Genomic DNA, 19,525 nt, shown 5'->3' with positions numbered 1-19,525 from the left:
GGGTGGGCACACCCAGTGAGTTGAGGTCAAAACAAGAGATGTGCCAGCTACAGAGGCCAACCCTCCAGAACCTTTGTGAAAGCTAAACGTTTTCAAATTTGTTTTCCTAAATTTGAGGGAGTAGGTCTCAATATTCCTGCTGTTTCTTTCTCCCTATCTGTGAACTTTCAGGTGAAACTATCACTTGTCCCCTTGGCCCCTGTTCTTTTTGCTTCATCAGATTGTCCTTGTTGGTCACAATTAGAAAACTGACTCACTCATTGAGTAGAATCAGACTGCTAGCTTTTGTCACCTGGTCAAAGTGTCTGTTCATCACTCAGTTTTTTCTCATAAGATTCTGTCTAAAAAATAGAGCAGGGGCCAGCTCCGTGGCCGAGTGGTTAAGTTCGCACGCTCCGCTGCAGCGGCCCAGGGTTCAGATCCTGGGCGTGGACATGGCACTGCTCATCAGGCCACGTTGAGGCGGCGTCCCACATCCCACAGCTAAAAGGACGTGCAACTAAGATATACAACTGAGTAAAGGGGGGGTTTGGGGAGATAAAAGCAGAAAAGAAAAAAAAAAGATTGGCAACAGTTGTTAGCCCAGGTGCCAATCTTTAAAAAAAAAACAAAATAGAGCATATTTCCTCAGATTATTCTAAATTTTGGCCCATGTCAAGGGAAATGTCCACTTTTCTCCCTCTATCCAGGTTTAACAGCTCCATTTCTACTTTATTCTAGTTCATTCCTCTACCAATCATGAGCACAGTTCCTATTTAATCTTCACATTCAGGATTCAAATTTCTGTAATGATATAAAAAGAAACTTTCACTAGAAATTATATAAATCTGCTTTTAGACCATATTCCTTGATGGCCTAAGGAGAAGAAAATTCTCTTGAAAGATGTAATGAGAGCTAAGATACCGTACTTCTACAATATGACCTTGAAAATTGTTTTTGAGACTCTGTTTGCTGTTATTCATGGCTTTAGTGTAATGTTGTTCATTATTCTAAACATTTAGTAAGAATAATCTTTATTATTTCGATTGGAATGTTATCTCAGATTCTCCAGCCTAGAGCCTTCATTTTGGGTAATAAATAAAATATTATAGGATCAATTTGTTACTCTTCAAACATATATGTATCTTCTTATTCTCATTCCAAAGACTGCCATGTGCTTTAAAGGTGGCAAAATCATTTATAATCAACACTGTGGAAAATTGGGCAAGAGTTGGGCTAATTATAATATCTTCAGAATCTCATAAAAAGGTGGAGAAACCAACTGCCGCGTGAAGATTGTTTTTATTCACTCCCTCAAAAATCAGAATGTTATGATCAATTTGTACAGAACTAGATGCCAAAGCTATGTAGAGCTTCACATAACTTTTTTTAGCTTATTTTGCTAATGAATGATTTTAATTATGTTAAGCACTGTGTGTTGCAAGGACTATCTACAGTCTGGAATATTACACTGAGCTAATAGATTTGACTGTTTAAGCTAGAGTTTTCATTTAGAGAAGTGGGAATCAAGGCAAGTGTCAAGATAATTTTTTAATTCAATCTCCTCATCCAAAAAAAGCAACCGAATAAATCTTTGCCTTGAATTTCTTAATTCTCTGTTTCACCTGTAAGGAATTGGTTTATTGCAGTGAAATAAATAAAATATTGTATTCCAATCATTTTAATATTTTTCTTCCTCTCCTGGTAAAAATATGATACTTTTGAGAGTGGGACTTGTGTCTCTTTTTTATTTCTAACTTATTTTCCTTACTTGATAACAGAGTATTTAGCACATAGTAGGCCTGCAGAAATATTTGATAAATGAATGAAGTCAGAGTCTAGCCCTAGAAAAAGAACCTTGTCAAAGAATTAAATATTTCTTTTTCCCTAATTCCTATCATCTCTATTAGCTTGTAAATTATAGAGGTGTTTTTAATAACAAAATCATACTGCCACACTTTGATCAGATAGAAAGTTTATATTCCAGTTCTTTTTCTGTCGCAGCAGAACCTCTACAGGGGCACAGCAGAGAGAAATAAGGTAAATAACTATTGGTTCATTATTGATGATTCCTCCATCAAACCGATGTGATCACACACCTGCTTAAATGTAGATCTATGTTTTGTACGATGAGGGAAAGTCTAACATGCGCAGACTACATTTATTGAGCACTTCCTATGTGGTAGGTGTGATATGTGTTTTATTTACATTATTCTAATTTAACCCTCCCAGCACACTGACGGCATAGAGGTTACTATCCACATTTTGTAAGATAGAATGCTGAGATTTAGAGTAAAGTATATTGCCCAATGTCACACAGCTAATAAATAATAGAACCATGATTTGTTCTTGGATTGACTTAAAAATCCATGCTCTGTCCACTGCCCCACACAGCCAAGTCTTGAGGTGATTAGATGCAGTGCCACCATACTTGTCTTTGAAGCCATCATTGATTTCGTTAGACAGTTACTAATATATCACTAGATCTAACATATTTTTCAAAATAAATATGATTTAAGTGTAAGGAACTCAGTAAGAAACATTTGTTTTTAGTGTAAATATTTCTAAAGATCCTCTCATTCCTGGGAAAGCAATTACTTTCTGCATAGCCTGATTATACAAAATATCTACTTTACATAATACTTAGGAAAGTGCTCGAATCAGTCAATCTCGGCTATTTTTTCAATTTGGAAGCTACTTCCTTTGAGACATTATTGGGCAGGCATGTTTGTTTGTGCAAATGTCATATAGCTTTAGGTTATGACATGAAAATGATTGTTAGGTTTCAACCTTAGTACACACATATGCACCTACATGCCTGCACATGGTCTCTTTATTAATTTACACTGAGTTTGAGCTGATAATTTCTAGGCTTGTGAATAGTATATAGGAAATTTTACATAATTCCTGAAATCTTTGAAAACCATTCCCAGTATTCAACTAGTAAAAACTTCCTTGATATGATTGTAAGAATATTATGGAATTTTTTAATGTATTCTTGATCTACCTTTTGAAATATAGAGCTCAGGCTAATTGGAAACAAAGAATGTCTATATTAAGCAATACTTTTAATACCGAAGCATAAAAATACCAATCAACTTGTCAATCTCCCTAGTAAAGTTACATGATTTTTCATATTAGCATTTGACTGAGTCTACCAAAGGAAAAATATGATTTAAATAGAAAACGAACTTCTGCATCAGGCTCACTAAAAAAATACTAAAGATATTTTTATTTTAAAGATTCAACTGGAAGTCAGACTGTGATGCTTCTCTGGATAGCATTAGTTTGAAAAAGAAAAAAAGAAGAAACTCCATTGGGCTTCCATTGGCCAAAGTGGTTGACAAACCAGATTGATGAAGTCAACATCCTGGTCAAATACCCTTGCATACCAAGGCTGTTATAAATTTAGTAATGCTTTAATATGGATGCTTCTAATTTTTAGAGGGATATTCCAAATGCAGAGCAAATGGCTTAATCATTTCGATCAATTTTATTAACAAAGGCCTAAATCATTTGAATAATTAGTTGGAGTTGATGGTAACAAAATGTGACGTATGTTAATGCACTCAAGCTTTATCTCTTTCTCTAGATGCTTTTGCAAAAATAGAACTGTCACTGGTATTACTTAGCTTTCTCTACAAGTACCAATGTGTTCTGCTACCATAGACCCCATGTCTTTTTCAGAGATTATGAACAAAGACTAGCAATTCCAGAGATAACGAGTTTCTGTCCTTTCTTAGTAGTTCTCCTTTCTAAGTGTAGGGCAACTGGTTTTGGAAGGACAAACATAAATTCCCTTACTCGTTTTTTTTTCTCTTTTTAAAGATAGAAAATAAATCACTTTATAATTTCACTGTCTTTCATTGTATTATAATAATTGATGTAATTAAGAATGTCTTTTGAACTGGTAAAAGAGACAAAAACGTTAAAAAGAAGCAAGGTCATGTTTTTTAGGAGAAATAGTTGTGTTCAATTTTATTCAGGACTTCTTTATTACAGCCAAATTTCATGATTATCGCTTTGAGTCTTAAAGTAGTTTCATTTGTTTTAAAGATTGGCACCTGAGCTAACAACTGTTGCCAATCTTTTTTTCTCCCCAAATCCCCCCAGTATATAGTTGTATATTTTAGTTGTGGGTCCTTCTAGTTGTGGCATGTGGGACACTGCCTCAGCATGGCCTGATGAGTGGTGCCATGTCAGTGCCCAGGATTCGAACCAGCAAAACCCTGGGCTGCCGGAGTGGAGTGCGCAAACTTAACCACTCGGCCATGGGGCCAGCCCCAAAGTAGTTTCATTTTTAAATCAATTTATTGTTTATTATAAATGTTCTATTGCTCCAGTTATACTTTTAATACTCTGTGTCATTGAACAATTGTAGATGGCACTAATATAAAAGCTAAGATATGTAATATAATCAAAATATTTAAATAGAAACCTTAAAACTATTTTTTTATTTCCACAAGTATTAACTTTCCATTTAGTATATGTAAAAATACAGATTTATTAAGATTAATGCATTATTGAAAATTACATTTATTTTTTTTTTCAGATCCAAGAAGTTAGCACAAATAATGAGCTGGAAAATGACTATGAAGAGGATTTTACCTCATTTTCTGCATGTTCTCCCCGTAGGTGTTCTTACACGTTGTGCATATATATATATATATATATTTTAACATTCATATTAAGGCATATGTAACTGGTAAGTTAAGACTGAAGAGAGCTTGGAAAGGTTTGAAGAGCATGGAAAGATATTTAATTAACTGAATGACTTTCAATTTATACTATAGGAGAGCTGTTACTGTATTATCTTGCTAATTTAGATGCTTCTATTAAGTTTAATGTTCAGTAATCAAACACCAAGTTTTTCTATCCAAAGAGAAGGCACAAGTCAAGTCGATGTAAATATTCTGTTTGACAACTGTATTTTTTCAATTTGTTTTTTTTTTTAAAACAAAGTCACATTTTTTTCAGACCTTAGTTTTCTCAGCTGGGAAATGAGAAGGTTGGCCTAGGACTCTCATTGGCTGTAATAGGATGTAATTCTGTATTCTGAGGTCTGAAGACTAGTTCAGAATCTTCCGGCATGCATATAGCTCTTCCTGCTATGCCCGCTTTCACTGGTGTACCACAGCTTGCTCACATCTCCACCAGCATGTCTGATAGGCATGTCCCACCCAACATTTTCAAATCTGAAAATCCTAATTCCTGCCGCTCTCAAACCTGCCCTGCCCGCTGACTTCTCCATCTCCATCGGTGAAGACTCCTTCCTTGTTCAATTTAGTTCAAAAACCTTGGAGCCACCCTTGGCTATTTTACTTTCTCTCCTACCCTATATCCAGTGACCCTACCTTCAAAATACAGCCAGCGTTCAGACATTCCTCACTCCTTCGTTTTGTTTATCCTAGGCCACACTGTCATCAGCTGTCCCCTGGATTACTGCAATAGCACAGTGGCTTTCAAAGGAGGGCTATTTTCTGCCCCTGACAGGGGATATTTGTGAATGCATAGAAATTTTTTTATTGTCTTGACTTGAGAAGGGAGGTTTGCAACTGGCATTTAGTGGGTACAGACACCAGAAATGCAGCTAAATACCCTATGATGCACATGCCCCCCACAACACAGGATTATCCAGTCCAAAATATCAATAGTACTGCTATTAAGAAACCATACAATAGCGGCCTCCACATTTGCCACTCTTGACACTCTATGCTTCATGAAGGAACTAATCACTCTTCTGCTCCAGGTCCTGCAATATCTTCCCATCATACTTATAATCCTGATCATCACCTACGAGGCCCTCGATAATCCTCTTGGTCCCATCTCTGACCACTCTCTTGCTTGTTCACCTCACGGTGGCATCTCACCCATCAAGCATGCTCTTGCCTGGGGACATTTGTACTTTTAATAGGACGCAGTTGCTGCTCATTTAAACATTATTGACCACTAGTTTTTCAAATGATAGGCTGACTTGGAAATCAAATAAAATTAAATGCAATGCTTTAACTAGCATGCTTTAGCAAACTCGGTAAACTCTTTCAAACATTTTTGCAGAACACAAAATAATACTATTAAAGTAATGAATTAATGCACTAAATTTTAAAGTTATGCATTTTATTATCATTATCATGCCTGTACTAAGAAAACATTGTTTTGGTTATTTGTACAGAAGAACCTCATTTCTGCAGACAGTTTGGGCCTGGAACTGTCTCATGCATGAAACTGTGTGACTGGACTCAGGCCTCAGGTTCTTTCACGGGAGCGAGGGTGAAGCATGAACACCCTGAGTCAGCAGATTTTCACTGATAGCACTATTGCTGTGAAGCTTGCTGAAAGCCACTGACACACCTCGGGCTCTCCAGGGCTGGCTTCCAGGTTTGGGCACATTTGACAATGACCAAGGAGACTCTGTTGCTCAGACAGTGTATGCATAAAACATAGACACTGACTGACTGCATAAACATCAGGGTGGCTACAAGCGATTCCCTATAGCGTGAATGTCATTCTAAGCTGATGATGCATTTGCCCAGAGAGGAATAGTGACGCCCTTTGCTAGCCTGACAATAATTTCTTTTCAGTCACTTCATCATCTGCTCCACCAACATTTCTAGAGACTGCTTTATTTCAGGCTCAGCGTTTGGTGTTAGAGGTAGAAGAGAAATGAGATGTGCTCAGAGATCTGTGCAAGAACAAAAGGCCATCTGCTCTGCCTGGGCCGGGAGCTAGAGAATTTTGGTCTGCAGTTCTGGTACTGGCAGCTAAATCTTTCTTCTTTCTCATGTGAAAGAAGAGAAAAGCAAAAAATGATATTCCGTGTAAAAATATGGGGCATGATTTTTCCACTTGACTAATTTTTCTCCCATTGTTGAAAAATTTCTACAGTGTAACTCTTCATTTTTTAAAATATTCATTTTTCTCTATCCTCTGCTGTTTGGCTTCTTTATCATGTTTTAGTTTAGCAACACTTTAAAATAATTGTTTGCTTTTCTATTGCACTGACAATGACAACAATTCACATATTCCCTCCAATGTAGAGATTCCAAAGTTTGTTTTACATTTTTGTGAATACTTTACTTAAAGCTGAATTTTTATAAAGAAAATTTTAACAAAAAGAATTTTTAAGATTTAAAGTTATCACATTATAAATTTTTTTGTATTTTCTTCCTGAGTGGTTAGAGAGCATTTACTGTGTATGGTATAAAAACAAATAATGGAATCATGATTCTTAGAATGGAGGGAATTTGACTGGGTCATTTGGTTAAGTTTCAGGATAGAATACACTTTATAAAACTGAGAGAACTGGGCCTTAGGAATATTTACCTACTCTTGATGATTTGGATACCTTCCTCCTCAAAAAATATTAATACTTTTTCTCAAGTAATGTTTTCAAGAATTAAGATATAATCTGCTGATAAATATATATTAAAATAAGTAATAATCACAGATTCATTTTTATTGCATTATTTACAAGCAAGATAAGATTTATTTTTTCTTGGATTTACCTTTTCCATCATTTACTTATTACTTACTATGTCAGTTATACTGCTTTCTAATAAAAATGCCATCGTGCAATCATATGTGCAATCATGAATCTGTTCAAACAATAGCTGTAGAGAATCAGAATATTATTATCTGATGAGTGTGTCATATACTGAGGTAGCAAGATATAGTGGAGCTTTAACTGTTCATTTGGTAGACATGTTAAAAGCCCAAGAATGAGTTTGCACCAAAATTATGCATTTGTCAGCTTTCCACTGCATCAGATCGTAAAGGTTTTATTAGCAGTACTACCCCTTCCCTATGATACGACAAAGTGAGAGAGGCCTCCAGGTGGTGTGTGCAAATGAAGTCATACAGTCTCCATCATAAACAGCTGTACAGAACCCAGCATTTCATCACGAAAGCAGCCAGACATACAGGGAGAGTGCAGAAGGAGCTGAGTCGCATGAAACATCAAAGGAGAAAGAAGAGAACAGATCAGGCACGGAGGCCACGCACAGCCCAGCAGAGGATGGCAGTGACAGTTCTGAGAGCCAGTATGATGACTTGTATACGTTCATTCCTGGAGACAACCCAGAAATCGATGCACGAGAGCCGCTCGTGAGCGACAGGCCACCTCTCCCCCCGCCGCGACCTGTAGCTGCTGCCTTCCAACTGGAAAAACCTCACTTCACATCACAGGGTAAGTTTAAGGTTAAAATAACAACAACAACCACAAAAACCTTGGACAGGCTTATGTAACATAGAGTGCAGTGGCAAATCTATACAGAGGAGATCAGCTTTAAAACCAAGAGCAACGTTCTTTCCACTCTTGAACAACGGGGGCCTGGGAAATCAGGCAGCAGATACCTGACACTCACTCTTTCTTCCTTTCTTCTTCCTTCTTTCCTTCCTTCCTTCTTCCTTCTTTCCTTCCTTCCTTCTTCCATTTCTCTCCCTCTCTTTCTTTTTTCCTTTAGGAACTAAGTCTCATGACAAGCATTAAATAAGTAAAGAGATAAAACTTGAAAGGAATCTGTGGTTCTTCACATAAAATGAACCTCAAGCCTCACGTGGAAAAGTAAATGACCATTTTGCCTTTAAAAAATACTCTTAGTCTTCTGGCAAAAGGGAAAGGCTAACGTTCTACAGGTTTGAAGATGGGCTTGGCCCCTTCCCTGAGATGGTGGCTGCAGGGGAAGGGAGTGGTAAAGGGTGTCACACACTGCATTGAGACCAAAGTCTGGGAACACTCCAGAGGTTGCTAACGTGGAAGGACAGTAAGTGGCTGTGATGGACTCTGCTCCCGGATGCAGGAACTCAGTGTGTACGGGGGAGAGGGCAGGGAGACCAAGAGGAGCTTCCATGGTGGGCTTATCTGCCTGGAGTGTCCTACAGCCGGACCAACTTCTGGCCCCGGGTTCACTCTTACAGTCACTAATTACCATCCACTTTATTGGCCACTGTTTTATATTTATTTTCCAAATTCATAAAATGTTCTTACAAAGCAAATCTAATAAGAGGAAAGAAATATCTATTATCAATACTCCATTTATCACTGTACTTTAGTTCTCCAGTCCTAGAAGGCAATAAAGGACAAAAACGCTGTTTCAAAAAGTGAATTTTGAAGCCATGAGTTTTAGTATGTGTCCTCAAAGGCCCTGTCCTTGATACATCTTTACTAAGGTTATGCACTACATTTAGAGATGGAAAGCACTGCTTAATGGGAAGTATGGAATACCTGATGGGCACCCCTCTGATCATTCACTCATTCAACAAATGTTTATTGATTACCTCCTATGTTCCAAGTCCTTATAGACCGTTGAGACAGATCAGTGCAGTAAGTATATCGATGTTGGAGGTGGAGGAAGGGACATAGATTAGTAGTACACTGAGAGCAAAATTCTGATATATTTTTCTCATTTTTACAGATGTGAATAATTTTACGTAATGATTAAAATTCATTGTTAAGAAGGCAAAGTTGTGCTGTATCAGGTTAAATCTCTTAAAGGAGCTAACATTAAATCATATCTCCTAATGTGAATTCCTACAAATAGTATGTTGGTTAGGAGGTCCAAGACCACTCTGCCAAGGGCATTCACCAGACATCCAAGGCCAGAAGTATAATGTTGGCTAAAGTATCATCCGAAAAGTACCAAATATAAAAAGCAAAATAAAACAAAAACCCACTCCTTTTATTTAAAAACTCCCTTTTTATATTTTATATGCAATGTTGCTTTTAATCTCATGTTCTCATAGGGCTGATATTGGAAGTAAATGAAAAATAAAATGCTAGTATTTTTTCTTAAAATTCTTTCATTAAGGTCTTTGAAAGTAAGACTGGAAGCTACCACTTATTTTTTGCCAGAGACTTTGTGTAGATTCTTTCACTTTAGCTGGCTTCAGGAATTGTCCTTCAAGAGTAGCTTCCATAGGGGCCAGCCCAGTGGCGCAGTGGTTCAGTTCACACGTTCCGCTTTGGCTGCCTGGGGTTTGCCAGTTTGGATCCTGGATGTGGACCTACGCACTGCTTGTCAAGCCATGCTGTGGTAGGCATCCCACATATAAAGGAGAGGAAGATGAGCACAGATGTGAGCTCAGGGCCAGTCTCCCTCAGCAAAAAGAGGAGGATTGGTGGCAGATGTTGGCTCAGGGCTAATCTTCCTCAAAAAAAAAAAAACGAGTAGCTTCCATATGCCTTCAAGTTATTGAAAAAGAGAAACTACCTCATCAATGCCCTAAGCATCAAATTCCCCAAGAGGGATTTATAACATATTCATTGGAGAAAACAATAATATAGAGTACTTCCAGTTTATAAAGAACACACTGTCTCTTTTTATCTTCACAGCAAACTTGCACGGCAGCAATCACTGTGCCCCCTCTTTGACTCAGACCCCAACCGCAGAGCCAGTGGTTGGAGTGTGTCCCACACTTCTCTGACAGCTTCCTAAGCTTCGAGGATTCTTTTCTTCGTAATACACTCTTGCCCCAATTATTTCAAAAATTAGAATTATATGGGTCATTTATCTTAATCTTTACTTACTAATGTATAACCTGAATTGAGACAGCTCAGGTCCCACTCTGAGATGAAAGTATAATTTAATACATTGGGAAATAGAAAGTAAAGTGAATTATTTCTAGTGCAAGTCCAACTTTAGAGAGAGTTGGGAAGAGAGGTGGGTAGAGAAACAGAGAGTTAACAGCTCAGGAAATCAGCTCATAAAAGTAAGATAGTTGACACATTCCACTAAAAATGAAACACTGTAAAAGTGTTTCCCACACACTTAATCTCGTTTCACCTGTGATGCTGTCAGTGAAACAGAAGTCATGAAGTCAAATCTCCAAACCACATTCACCAAGGGAAAGGCAAGTCGTGGTGATTTTAAAGTTAGTGCTAGCATGCAGGCAATGAAGACTTCTTGGTCAAACCCACTGAGACAGCCAGGTCTGACTCTCCTGAGAGATGATCTTGTTCTCTCCTCATAAGCCGACCCCCAAACAGATGCTGCATCTTCTTATAATAACATCCTTTTATTGTGCTCTACAGCTTGTCTTTCTCCTTAGCTCCTAAGTTTTTCCACTAAAATATCCAGAAGTAAACTAAAATTGTTTCAGTCAGATTCTCACCAAAAAGAAAAGAGAATAGTTCTCCCTTAGTTCACATGCATAAATCTCTCGGGACAATACAGGCAAGCAATAATTTTTCAGTCAATAACTGAAATCCTTTCCATTTCCTTGTTTTCATTAAAACTTTAAGCAAAATATTTGTCAAAGGGCAAATTTAAAAAAAAAAAAGCTCATGGGCCTGGCAGAGAGCCATCAAAATTCTTTTCCACTTATTCATTAACTGAAGTATATGATTTATTTGTGTTCTGAATAACTTCTATTAAAATATTTAGCATATTCTTATAAAAATATGTAAAGATTTTCCTGAGTATAAAAACCATAAAATATTATTTATTCTTTTCATATGAATGAATCTTCAAGCCATTGATTATCCATGCCATCTTTTATGTCATGAACCCTTCTTTCAGTGTCCTTTATCTAAGAATGAGGTTCATGTTGGCTTGTAGAAATCAAGAGTTGCATTTTTTTTTTAGGAAGATTAGCCCTGAGCTAACATCCACTGCCAATCCTCCTCTTTTTGCTGAGGAAGACTGGCCCTGAGCTAACATCTGTGCCCATTTTCCTCTGCTTTATATGTGGGACGCCTGCCACAGCATGGCTCGATGAGCAGTACGTAGATTTGCGCCCGGGATTCGAACCAGTAAACCCAGGACTGCCAAACCGGAGTGTGCGAATTTAACCCCTGTGCCACAGGGCCGGCCCAGAGTTGCGTTTTTGAAGTTCAATTTTTCACAGCCAGACTGAAACTTACTGTAAGAAACCAAGTAATGCTGCTTTTGGCTATTCCCCTCTGTCCTTTGCAGAGAAATTGAATTTTAGGCAAAATACTCAGTGCAAGCCACTGAAGAAAAAATCTAAGAGTATTATGCTTAAAAAAACACAAGTTTTCAAAGCATTTGGAATTTGAGGCTTAGTTTTATAACTCAATTTTGCTGATATTAAATCATTCAAAAGCTATGTGCAAAATTATATGTTTATTTATATGTTTTCAAAGAAATCCATGTCAAACTTTTTTCTTAACAAATTTAAAATTTTCAAACTGCAGAAGGATATGCAGGCAAATTATGTGGTTCACTTTTCTCTTTTTGGAATTTATGAGATGACATGTAAATTACTTTTGGGGAGGTTCAAGCAAGTGGCAGATGGACATCAATAATATTGCATATGGGTGCTGGCCCCATTGCCGAGCAGTTAAGTTCACGTGCTCTGCTTTGGCGATCGCCGGTTCAGATCCTGGGCACAGACCTAGCACTGCTCATCAAGCCATGCTGAGGCAGCATCCCACATAGCACAACCAGGACTACAACTAGGGTATACAACTAGGTACTGGGTGGCTTTGGGAGGAAAGAAAAAAGGGGGAAGTTTGGCAACAGATGTTAGCTCAGGGCCAATCTCCCTAAAAAAACAAACATACTTTAAAAAATAACACTAATAATATTGCTTATAATAGGAGAGTAACCACCATCTAAACATTTCGTAACAGGGAAAATGTTGGAAGGCCAAACGGAAAGAAGTCAACATTGGTGTGATCCTGGTGCAAGACAAGAAACAGGAGGTGAACCTAAAAGGGAAGAAGAAAAGAAAGAAGAGGAAAAGGAGCCGGGGGAGGAGGAAGATCCATACACTTTTACTGAGATTGATGACAGTGACTACGACATGATACTGGCCCATATGAGTACAAAGAAAAAAACTGGAAGTCGATCTTTCATTATAAACAGACCTCCTGCCCCCACACCTCGACCCACGAATCTCCCTCCGAAAGAGGAAGCCACACCTTACATAGCCCAAGGTAATGGTTTTTGTTATTGCTATTGTTTGTTTGTGCGCGGTGGGGGGGGCAGGGAGTTGTCCCTTTTTTGATTGCGTCTAAACCCCAAAGACGAAAAATATCTTTTCAAGTCACTGCTGAGTTGTATTGGCCCATTTTTAAATTTAGAAACACAGTGAACACAGAAAATAAGAATAATATAGGGCTCTGGTTTCTAATTCTTCATTAAGAAGGATAATTTTGACAAACCATCCAAAGAACATGAAACCATAGCATGGGTGGCGAAATCTGTTTGATGCTTCTTCCATAATTCTACAAGAGGGGAGCTCAACTCCTGTGAAGAATGCACAAAACAAGAAAAGAAGGTCGGTACTTGACTTTTTACCCCTAATCCCATTTGAGATAATTTTAAAATCCTGAACAGTTTTGAACACTGGCGTCTCAGATGTGCAGCTCCCACTCCTCTGATAACTGTGTTTCACCCCTGTGGTTACGATTCACTTCATCTGTCATGGAATTTCTGCTGCATTTCAGACTCCAGTTCTTTCTCATTCTCTACTCGGTTGGTTCTAAATAAAAAACTAACAAATCCCTTGTTTGCATCTGCAGCCCGTGCAGGATGTATGGACTCTACTGTTGCTTCCTAACACGCTTGGATCCTCTGTTCGGTTTGGTGCGCTCCATGAGTCCATAGTGTCTAAGAGATGACTTTTACTCATCAGTGCACTGCAAGCGTATGCATTGTGTGTCTTTGTGGGCTAAGATATCACCCTAATGACTGCGAATGTGGAATAAAATAGTGTCTCTATCCTTGAGGAGTTCCTAGGAGACAGATACGCAATAAATACTATAGAATACAATGTGACACTTTCTTAGAGGTTTTTGAACAAATGTTTGGAATCAAACAAAATGTTTGGGTGACAGCTAAAGCTGAGAGACAATAGATTACACATTCAAATAATCTAAACGAAGCACCCAAACAGAACATTTAAGTGTATTCCACAAATCCATCCAAAAGGAACGTAGATACTCATCTGTGCTTAATATGTTCAAAAGAAACCATTCTATAGCTTAAGCGGTATATATTGAGAGATTTGCGTATGAAAATTTAGCAAGTATATACAAAGTTATTTGCCAGGGTGCAATATATTTACTTAATAGTGATCTACAGCTGGTAATTCAAGAAGCTATTAAAAATCAGGAAACAATAACAAATTAATAAATGTTTCAGCTAAAATAAAATGTTAACTGGAGCAATTATCTAGATTATTAAGGTGAGGAATAAGCAGTCAGTAATTCTCAGATTGTCTGACATAGTGACCTCTAGGACATTATTAGCTCTTTGACAAGGTTGCTACATGCCAACAAGTATTTTTTAAAGAAAGAAGATACAGATAGCTCAATACAAGAATTTAGTTATGTTCCAGAAATTTCTGAAGAGGTGCATCGTCTTCTGTATCCCAATCCTTGGGGAGTTCTCAGGACCACAAGTACAGCCTTCCATGTTGCGTTGTTCTACTTTTTGCAGTTTATCTTCTCATCCTTCTATTGGCTGTCATATTCTTGCTTTCCACGAGCTCTTTCTAGTTGTCTGTTTGTTCTTTTTTATGCCATTCTTTTCTCTTTCTTTGGTTGTGCTGGGGGGAGTGTAATTCAATATCTTTGTTGTTTTAGTTTCATTTTGCTTTGATTTGAGTTTTTAAATTTCTGGGATTTTTGTCTTCAGTTCTCATATTGTCTCTATTATCTTTGCTTGTTGTTCTTTGTGCCATCTGGAATGCTTGATAGTTCCATCAAATATCTGGCTATCTGTAGCTATGCTTTCATGTTGAATTAGGAAGCATAAAAAACCTGCATGGGAACCCTGGTTGTTAACTTGTGGACTGCATCGGAGGGAAATGGGGAGCGGGCCAGCTTTTTCTTTGAATTATCCCAGAGTGCTAGTTTATGTAGATCTATTCTCCTAAGCTTTTCAAGTTTTCCAGAATAAAATCCAACTAACTCCAGTCTACATTTATACATCTGGTTGCCAGCACTCTGAGATCAGAGTGTGGGAAGAAGACTGGGAAATTTCACCATTTGGAATGCACAATTTAACTTGTTCTCCCTGTGTTCAGTCCAACGTGTAACTCCTGCCACCCACCGTGCCTCATGTCCAATGGCCAGAACTACTTCTGTTCAATTTCTCCAAAGAATAAAGCTTCGATCATGGATGATTGCCTCCTTTCATTGGAGAAGGAATTTGGGGCTATGACTGCCTTAGACTTTCAACCAATCCTCTTGTTAAGATGATTTTCCTCCTTATTCATGTATTTATTAATTACATAAAGCATTATTGTATACCAAATGATAAAGTCTTTCTGTGCAGTAACTATGTAAATTCCCTACAAGACAATGGTACAATTTGTCATAATTATATATAAACACACATACACATAGGAACTCTAAAAGAATCTTAGAAATCCTGAGTTTCTAAGAAATTTTAAAGGCTATTTGTCTCATCTACTCATCCCAAGCCTGACACCTTTCAACATTTATAAGATATCTTTCTAATCCAATTACACAATCTAATTTGTTCTCACAACATTTGAACTATATGCAGACAGGAACCAGTGTTATAATGTCGGGTTTTTGTTTTGCATTTAAGTATATAAAAGCAGGTATGGTTATTTGCCCCACATCTCAAATCAGTAGCTAAAACTGAACTGTAGATGAGGTCACAGAGTCCCTTTCCACTAGTTTTTCCTTTGCTCTTTGACTGGAATATGCTTGTTTGCCTCTTCCTTTTTCGCTATCGATTGTTGATCATTCTGTTCTCACATTAGGAAAACATCGCCTCATCAGTTCATTCTTTCTTATGTTCTTTGCATTTCACAGGGTAAAAGTCTTTTATCAGCTCTTCTCATTTTTTTTCCCTAGCTCATGCAGATCTATTAGAAAAAATTGTCACCATTTCCCAGAAAGCCATCCATTCAATTATAAGAACATTAATTTGCCCCAATTCTTGCCAGAGCACAGAGCGGTGGTAGAATGTTGTCACATCCAGGATGTATTAATATAGCCAAAAGAGAAGGATGAGGAGTAGGGGATGGAAGAAGAATGCAGAATGCAGAATCCCAACTTACTATTTCAGAAACTCAAGAAAGTACTGGCAGAGAGACTAGGCAAATAAACCAGAGAGATACAGGAAAATCATGCTGGCTTTTGTGAGATAATAGAAAATATATATATTGATGACTACCCCTGGTTCCTGGCTCAAGGCTCCTGCAACCCTTGTAATTTCCTGGGTGATAGGAGTGTCTTTGTTCTATTGAGGTGACTCTGAGGGGGCTCCTGGATGGCTCCCAGATGGAGGCTGGTCACCGGAAAGACCAAGCCATGATTAGAAGCTTGGAATTTTCAGCCCCGCCCCCCATCCTCTTGAGAAGGGAGAAGGACTGAAAATGGAATTAATGATCAATCATGCCTACGTGAGGAAGCCTCATGAAACCTCAACAGTAGGGGATTCCAGGTTGGCAAACACATCCACACAGGAAGGGTGACACATCCCAGCTCCATGGGGACTGAAGATCCTGTACTTGGGACCCCTTCAGACCTCGCCCTATGTGTCTCTTCATCTTTTAACAAACTGGAAAATATAAGTGTTTCCCTGAGTTCTGTGGGTGTTCTGGCAAATTAATCAAATCTGAAGAAGGGGTTATGGGAATCTTTGATGTGTAGCCAAATGTGGGCAAAAGTTGTAGGTACCCTGGGAATCTACTGCTTGCACTTGGCAACTGGAGTAGAGTGGAAGCAGTTTTGTGGGACTGAACCCTTAACCTGTGGGATCTGACACTATCTCCAGGGAAACTGTCAGAACTGACCTGAGTTGAGTTACACTGCAGGACACCCAGCTGAGGTTGTAAAATTGCTTAGTGGGGGGGAAACCCCACGCATTTGGGGACCAGAAGTGTCTGATTTGAAGCGCTGTGAGTGTGGCAGTAGAGTAAAACTAAAGGCAGTAAACAGGACAGAAAGACACAGGAGGAAAACTGGCTTTTCCTGATATAGCTTTGCAGAAAGTATTCAGATTCAGCTGGTATCAGCTACACAAATAATTTCATACATCTGAGACTGTTTCTTCACTGTAAGTTGGGGTTAAAAATGATGTCTACTTCAAGGATTGTTGTAATCTTTAAGTGAAATAAAATTAGCAACTACCTGGCATAATACTTCATATGTGGTACACACTCAATAGATAATAATTAAAAGCAATTCTATTTTTGTCTTTCCTCAGTTTCTGGGCAGATGATGACTTTGGTAAGTTAACTTTAAATTATAGAAGAAGTGTGTGCTCTCTGGATTCTGGTGGAGTCAGAAGTTAAGGAAGCCATTGGAGATGGGGGTGGAGGGCAAGGAAAGGATACCATGTCTTCTAAAGGGGCAAATGGGCTTAATCTACTCCTCATAGTAATTATCATAAGGCAACTTTCATGATGACTTCCAATCACGCAACAATCCTGCATGGTTGGGATTAATAACTTCATTTTAGAGATGAGGAAACTGATGCTCAGTGAGTTTCAGTGTCTTGTCCATCATGATAAAACCAGGAAGAGGAAGATATGGGATTTGGACCCAGATCAGTCTAGCTCCCATGCCTGCACGCTTGGCACGACAAATTTCTTTATTGATGTATTTATTTCTGGATTATTCATTAATATTTATTCCCTCTTTCTAACTAATAAGACCTATAATGGAAGAGATTAACCTCATCTGTTTTTGGCCATTATTGTATCTTTGGTGCCAAGCTCAGTGCTGAGTTCATAGTAGAATCGATGAATATTGATGAATATTAATTGAAATGAATACAAGGATCAATAAATTATAAAAGTGACAAGAACCACATCAATGTGGCTAGAATAGGAGACTTCATTAACACTGTGGAGGATGGTCAGAAGAATATATTAATCTACTAATTTCTAAATTTCTCCTGTTTTAAACCATCCTGTGTTCAAAGTACTACTAATTTGAAGAGGGGAGCCCTTACAGAATGGGACACAGTTCTAGAATATTCATGTATAGCTGAGCATTCTAACTGCTTTCACACATCCCAACATATCAGAGAGAAGCTCTGTTTCCACCATCACCACCTCCCTTGCCCCAAGAAATGTAAGTCATTACTGCAAAACTGAACCCATGGTTCATTTTGCCAAGAGACCTGTTTCTGATATTTTTATTCCATTCCTGTTATACTAAACCTAATATTATGTTAACAACTACAAAAAGAATAACTCATTTTTCTTAAACGATAAGTTTTGAAGTCTGCCTCCTCTCGGATATCATAGTCTCTCCACATTTTTCTCCCTATAATATTGGAAAGAATCAGGTTCATTAAGCTTCATGAATATAGAGGAATTAGCATGGATTTACAGTTCTCCTTAGTGACAGACTTCTTGACTTATGACAAATCAAGGAAATAAAATGAGCACTTTACATAGTGTAGATAGATCTGTAGTAAAACTATATCCATAAATCATGAAAAGAGATGACTGCCTATTGGGGAAAATTTTTCAGCATCAATAGACAATTTCCAATTTTCCCCTCGCACAATCAGTAGAACCAGATTCCGCATGGTTGATTTGGGATAGAATACAATTTCACTTCCAATTTTCAATTGCTGGTGAGCTGCCCTTGGCATTTTGCAGTGCAACAAAGTTGCATATGACCTTTTTGAGAGCTACTCAGCTACTGGGACCCCAAAATGTCAAGTACAGCTCAGTTGCTCTCAGAAATTTTCCACTTGCAATTCACTTGTACTTGAAATCGATCACATACAATGTAATTGAAATGCAAACAGAAAAAAAAGACCTTGTAGAATCTCTTAAGAAAATTAATCCATATCATTGTAAATGTGACAGAGTGGAATGGTCTCTGTCCTCATTAATGAAGACATATGGTCAAGTGGATTAAAGCAAGTCTTAGGTCAAGTGCCTTGAGTCCTACTCTCTGGCTGGGTGACCTTGTCCAAATTATTTCACTTCAGGATTTAGCATGTATATCACAGGTGCTCTCAGGACTGAGGGATATATTGATCATTCCAATTGTAAGCCCACTGTCCCTGTCTTCCCTGTGATTCTCCCCCTCTCTCCTTTTCCTGATAGGGTGCTGGTGTAGTTCTGCCAATGAGCAGTCATTCAGACCTGTGCTCACACTGTCCACGAGAGGAGGTCAAGGCCGCTTAGGTAACCCAGGTGTTTTGATTTACTTTTTCCCTCCTCACAGCAGAACATCACAAAGACATTGGATGAAACCTAAGAAGGGCTTTGCAGACCGTCTATTAGGGTGTTGGCATAATAATGATGAACTTTCCCCACCTTATCTTCCAGAAATTCAATTCCTTTGTATTAGTGAAGAGGGAAGGAGGCAGTAATCAACCGTGGTGTGAATTGACATTAAAGCAATTGTATTACATGTGAAAATAGATGTAAATATTATCAAGAGCTTAGCTTCTCACTCAATAGCAGAGTGAAGTCTCGTCTTTTTCCCCTTAACGTATAATGTTCCTAGAGTCTCTGTTAAATATGTCCTTAGTAAGAAGCTTAATTGGCCTAGCATAGTTCTTAACTAGTGGTGGTTTTCCTCCCAGGAGACATTTGGCAATGTTTAGAGCCATTTTCGATTGTCACAACT

The 19,525-nt window shown here is 38.1% G+C and overlaps 1 protein-coding gene across 19 annotated transcripts in view; it reads left to right on the top strand.

Annotated features, from left to right (window-relative positions):
- Positions 1–19,525, top strand: part of BANK1 (B cell scaffold protein with ankyrin repeats 1) — a 313,259-nt gene that overhangs the window by 251,618 nt on the left and 42,116 nt on the right. For 10 of the 19 annotated variants that reach the window (XM_070614152.1, XM_070614164.1, XM_070614170.1 and 7 more), the window contains 3 exons: positions 4,532–4,610; positions 7,856–8,164; positions 12,572–12,877. In XM_070614152.1, coding sequence (XP_070470253.1) covers positions 4,532–4,610; positions 7,856–8,164; positions 12,572–12,877 — 694 coding nt within the window. Of the gene's footprint in view, positions 1–1,983; positions 2,020–4,531; positions 4,611–7,855; positions 8,165–12,571; positions 12,878–19,525 lie in introns of all 19 variants that reach the window. The other 9 variants (XM_070614158.1, XM_070614167.1, XM_070614153.1 and 6 more) reach the window with 2 other exon arrangements.

This window comes from Equus przewalskii, chromosome 3 (assembly GCF_037783145.1).
Source record: "Equus przewalskii isolate Varuska chromosome 3, EquPr2, whole genome shotgun sequence".
Lineage (NCBI taxonomy): Eukaryota > Metazoa > Chordata > Mammalia > Perissodactyla > Equidae > Equus > Equus przewalskii.
Note: the sequence above shows the minus strand (reverse complement) of the source record. Positions and strands in the feature narration are given on the sequence as shown.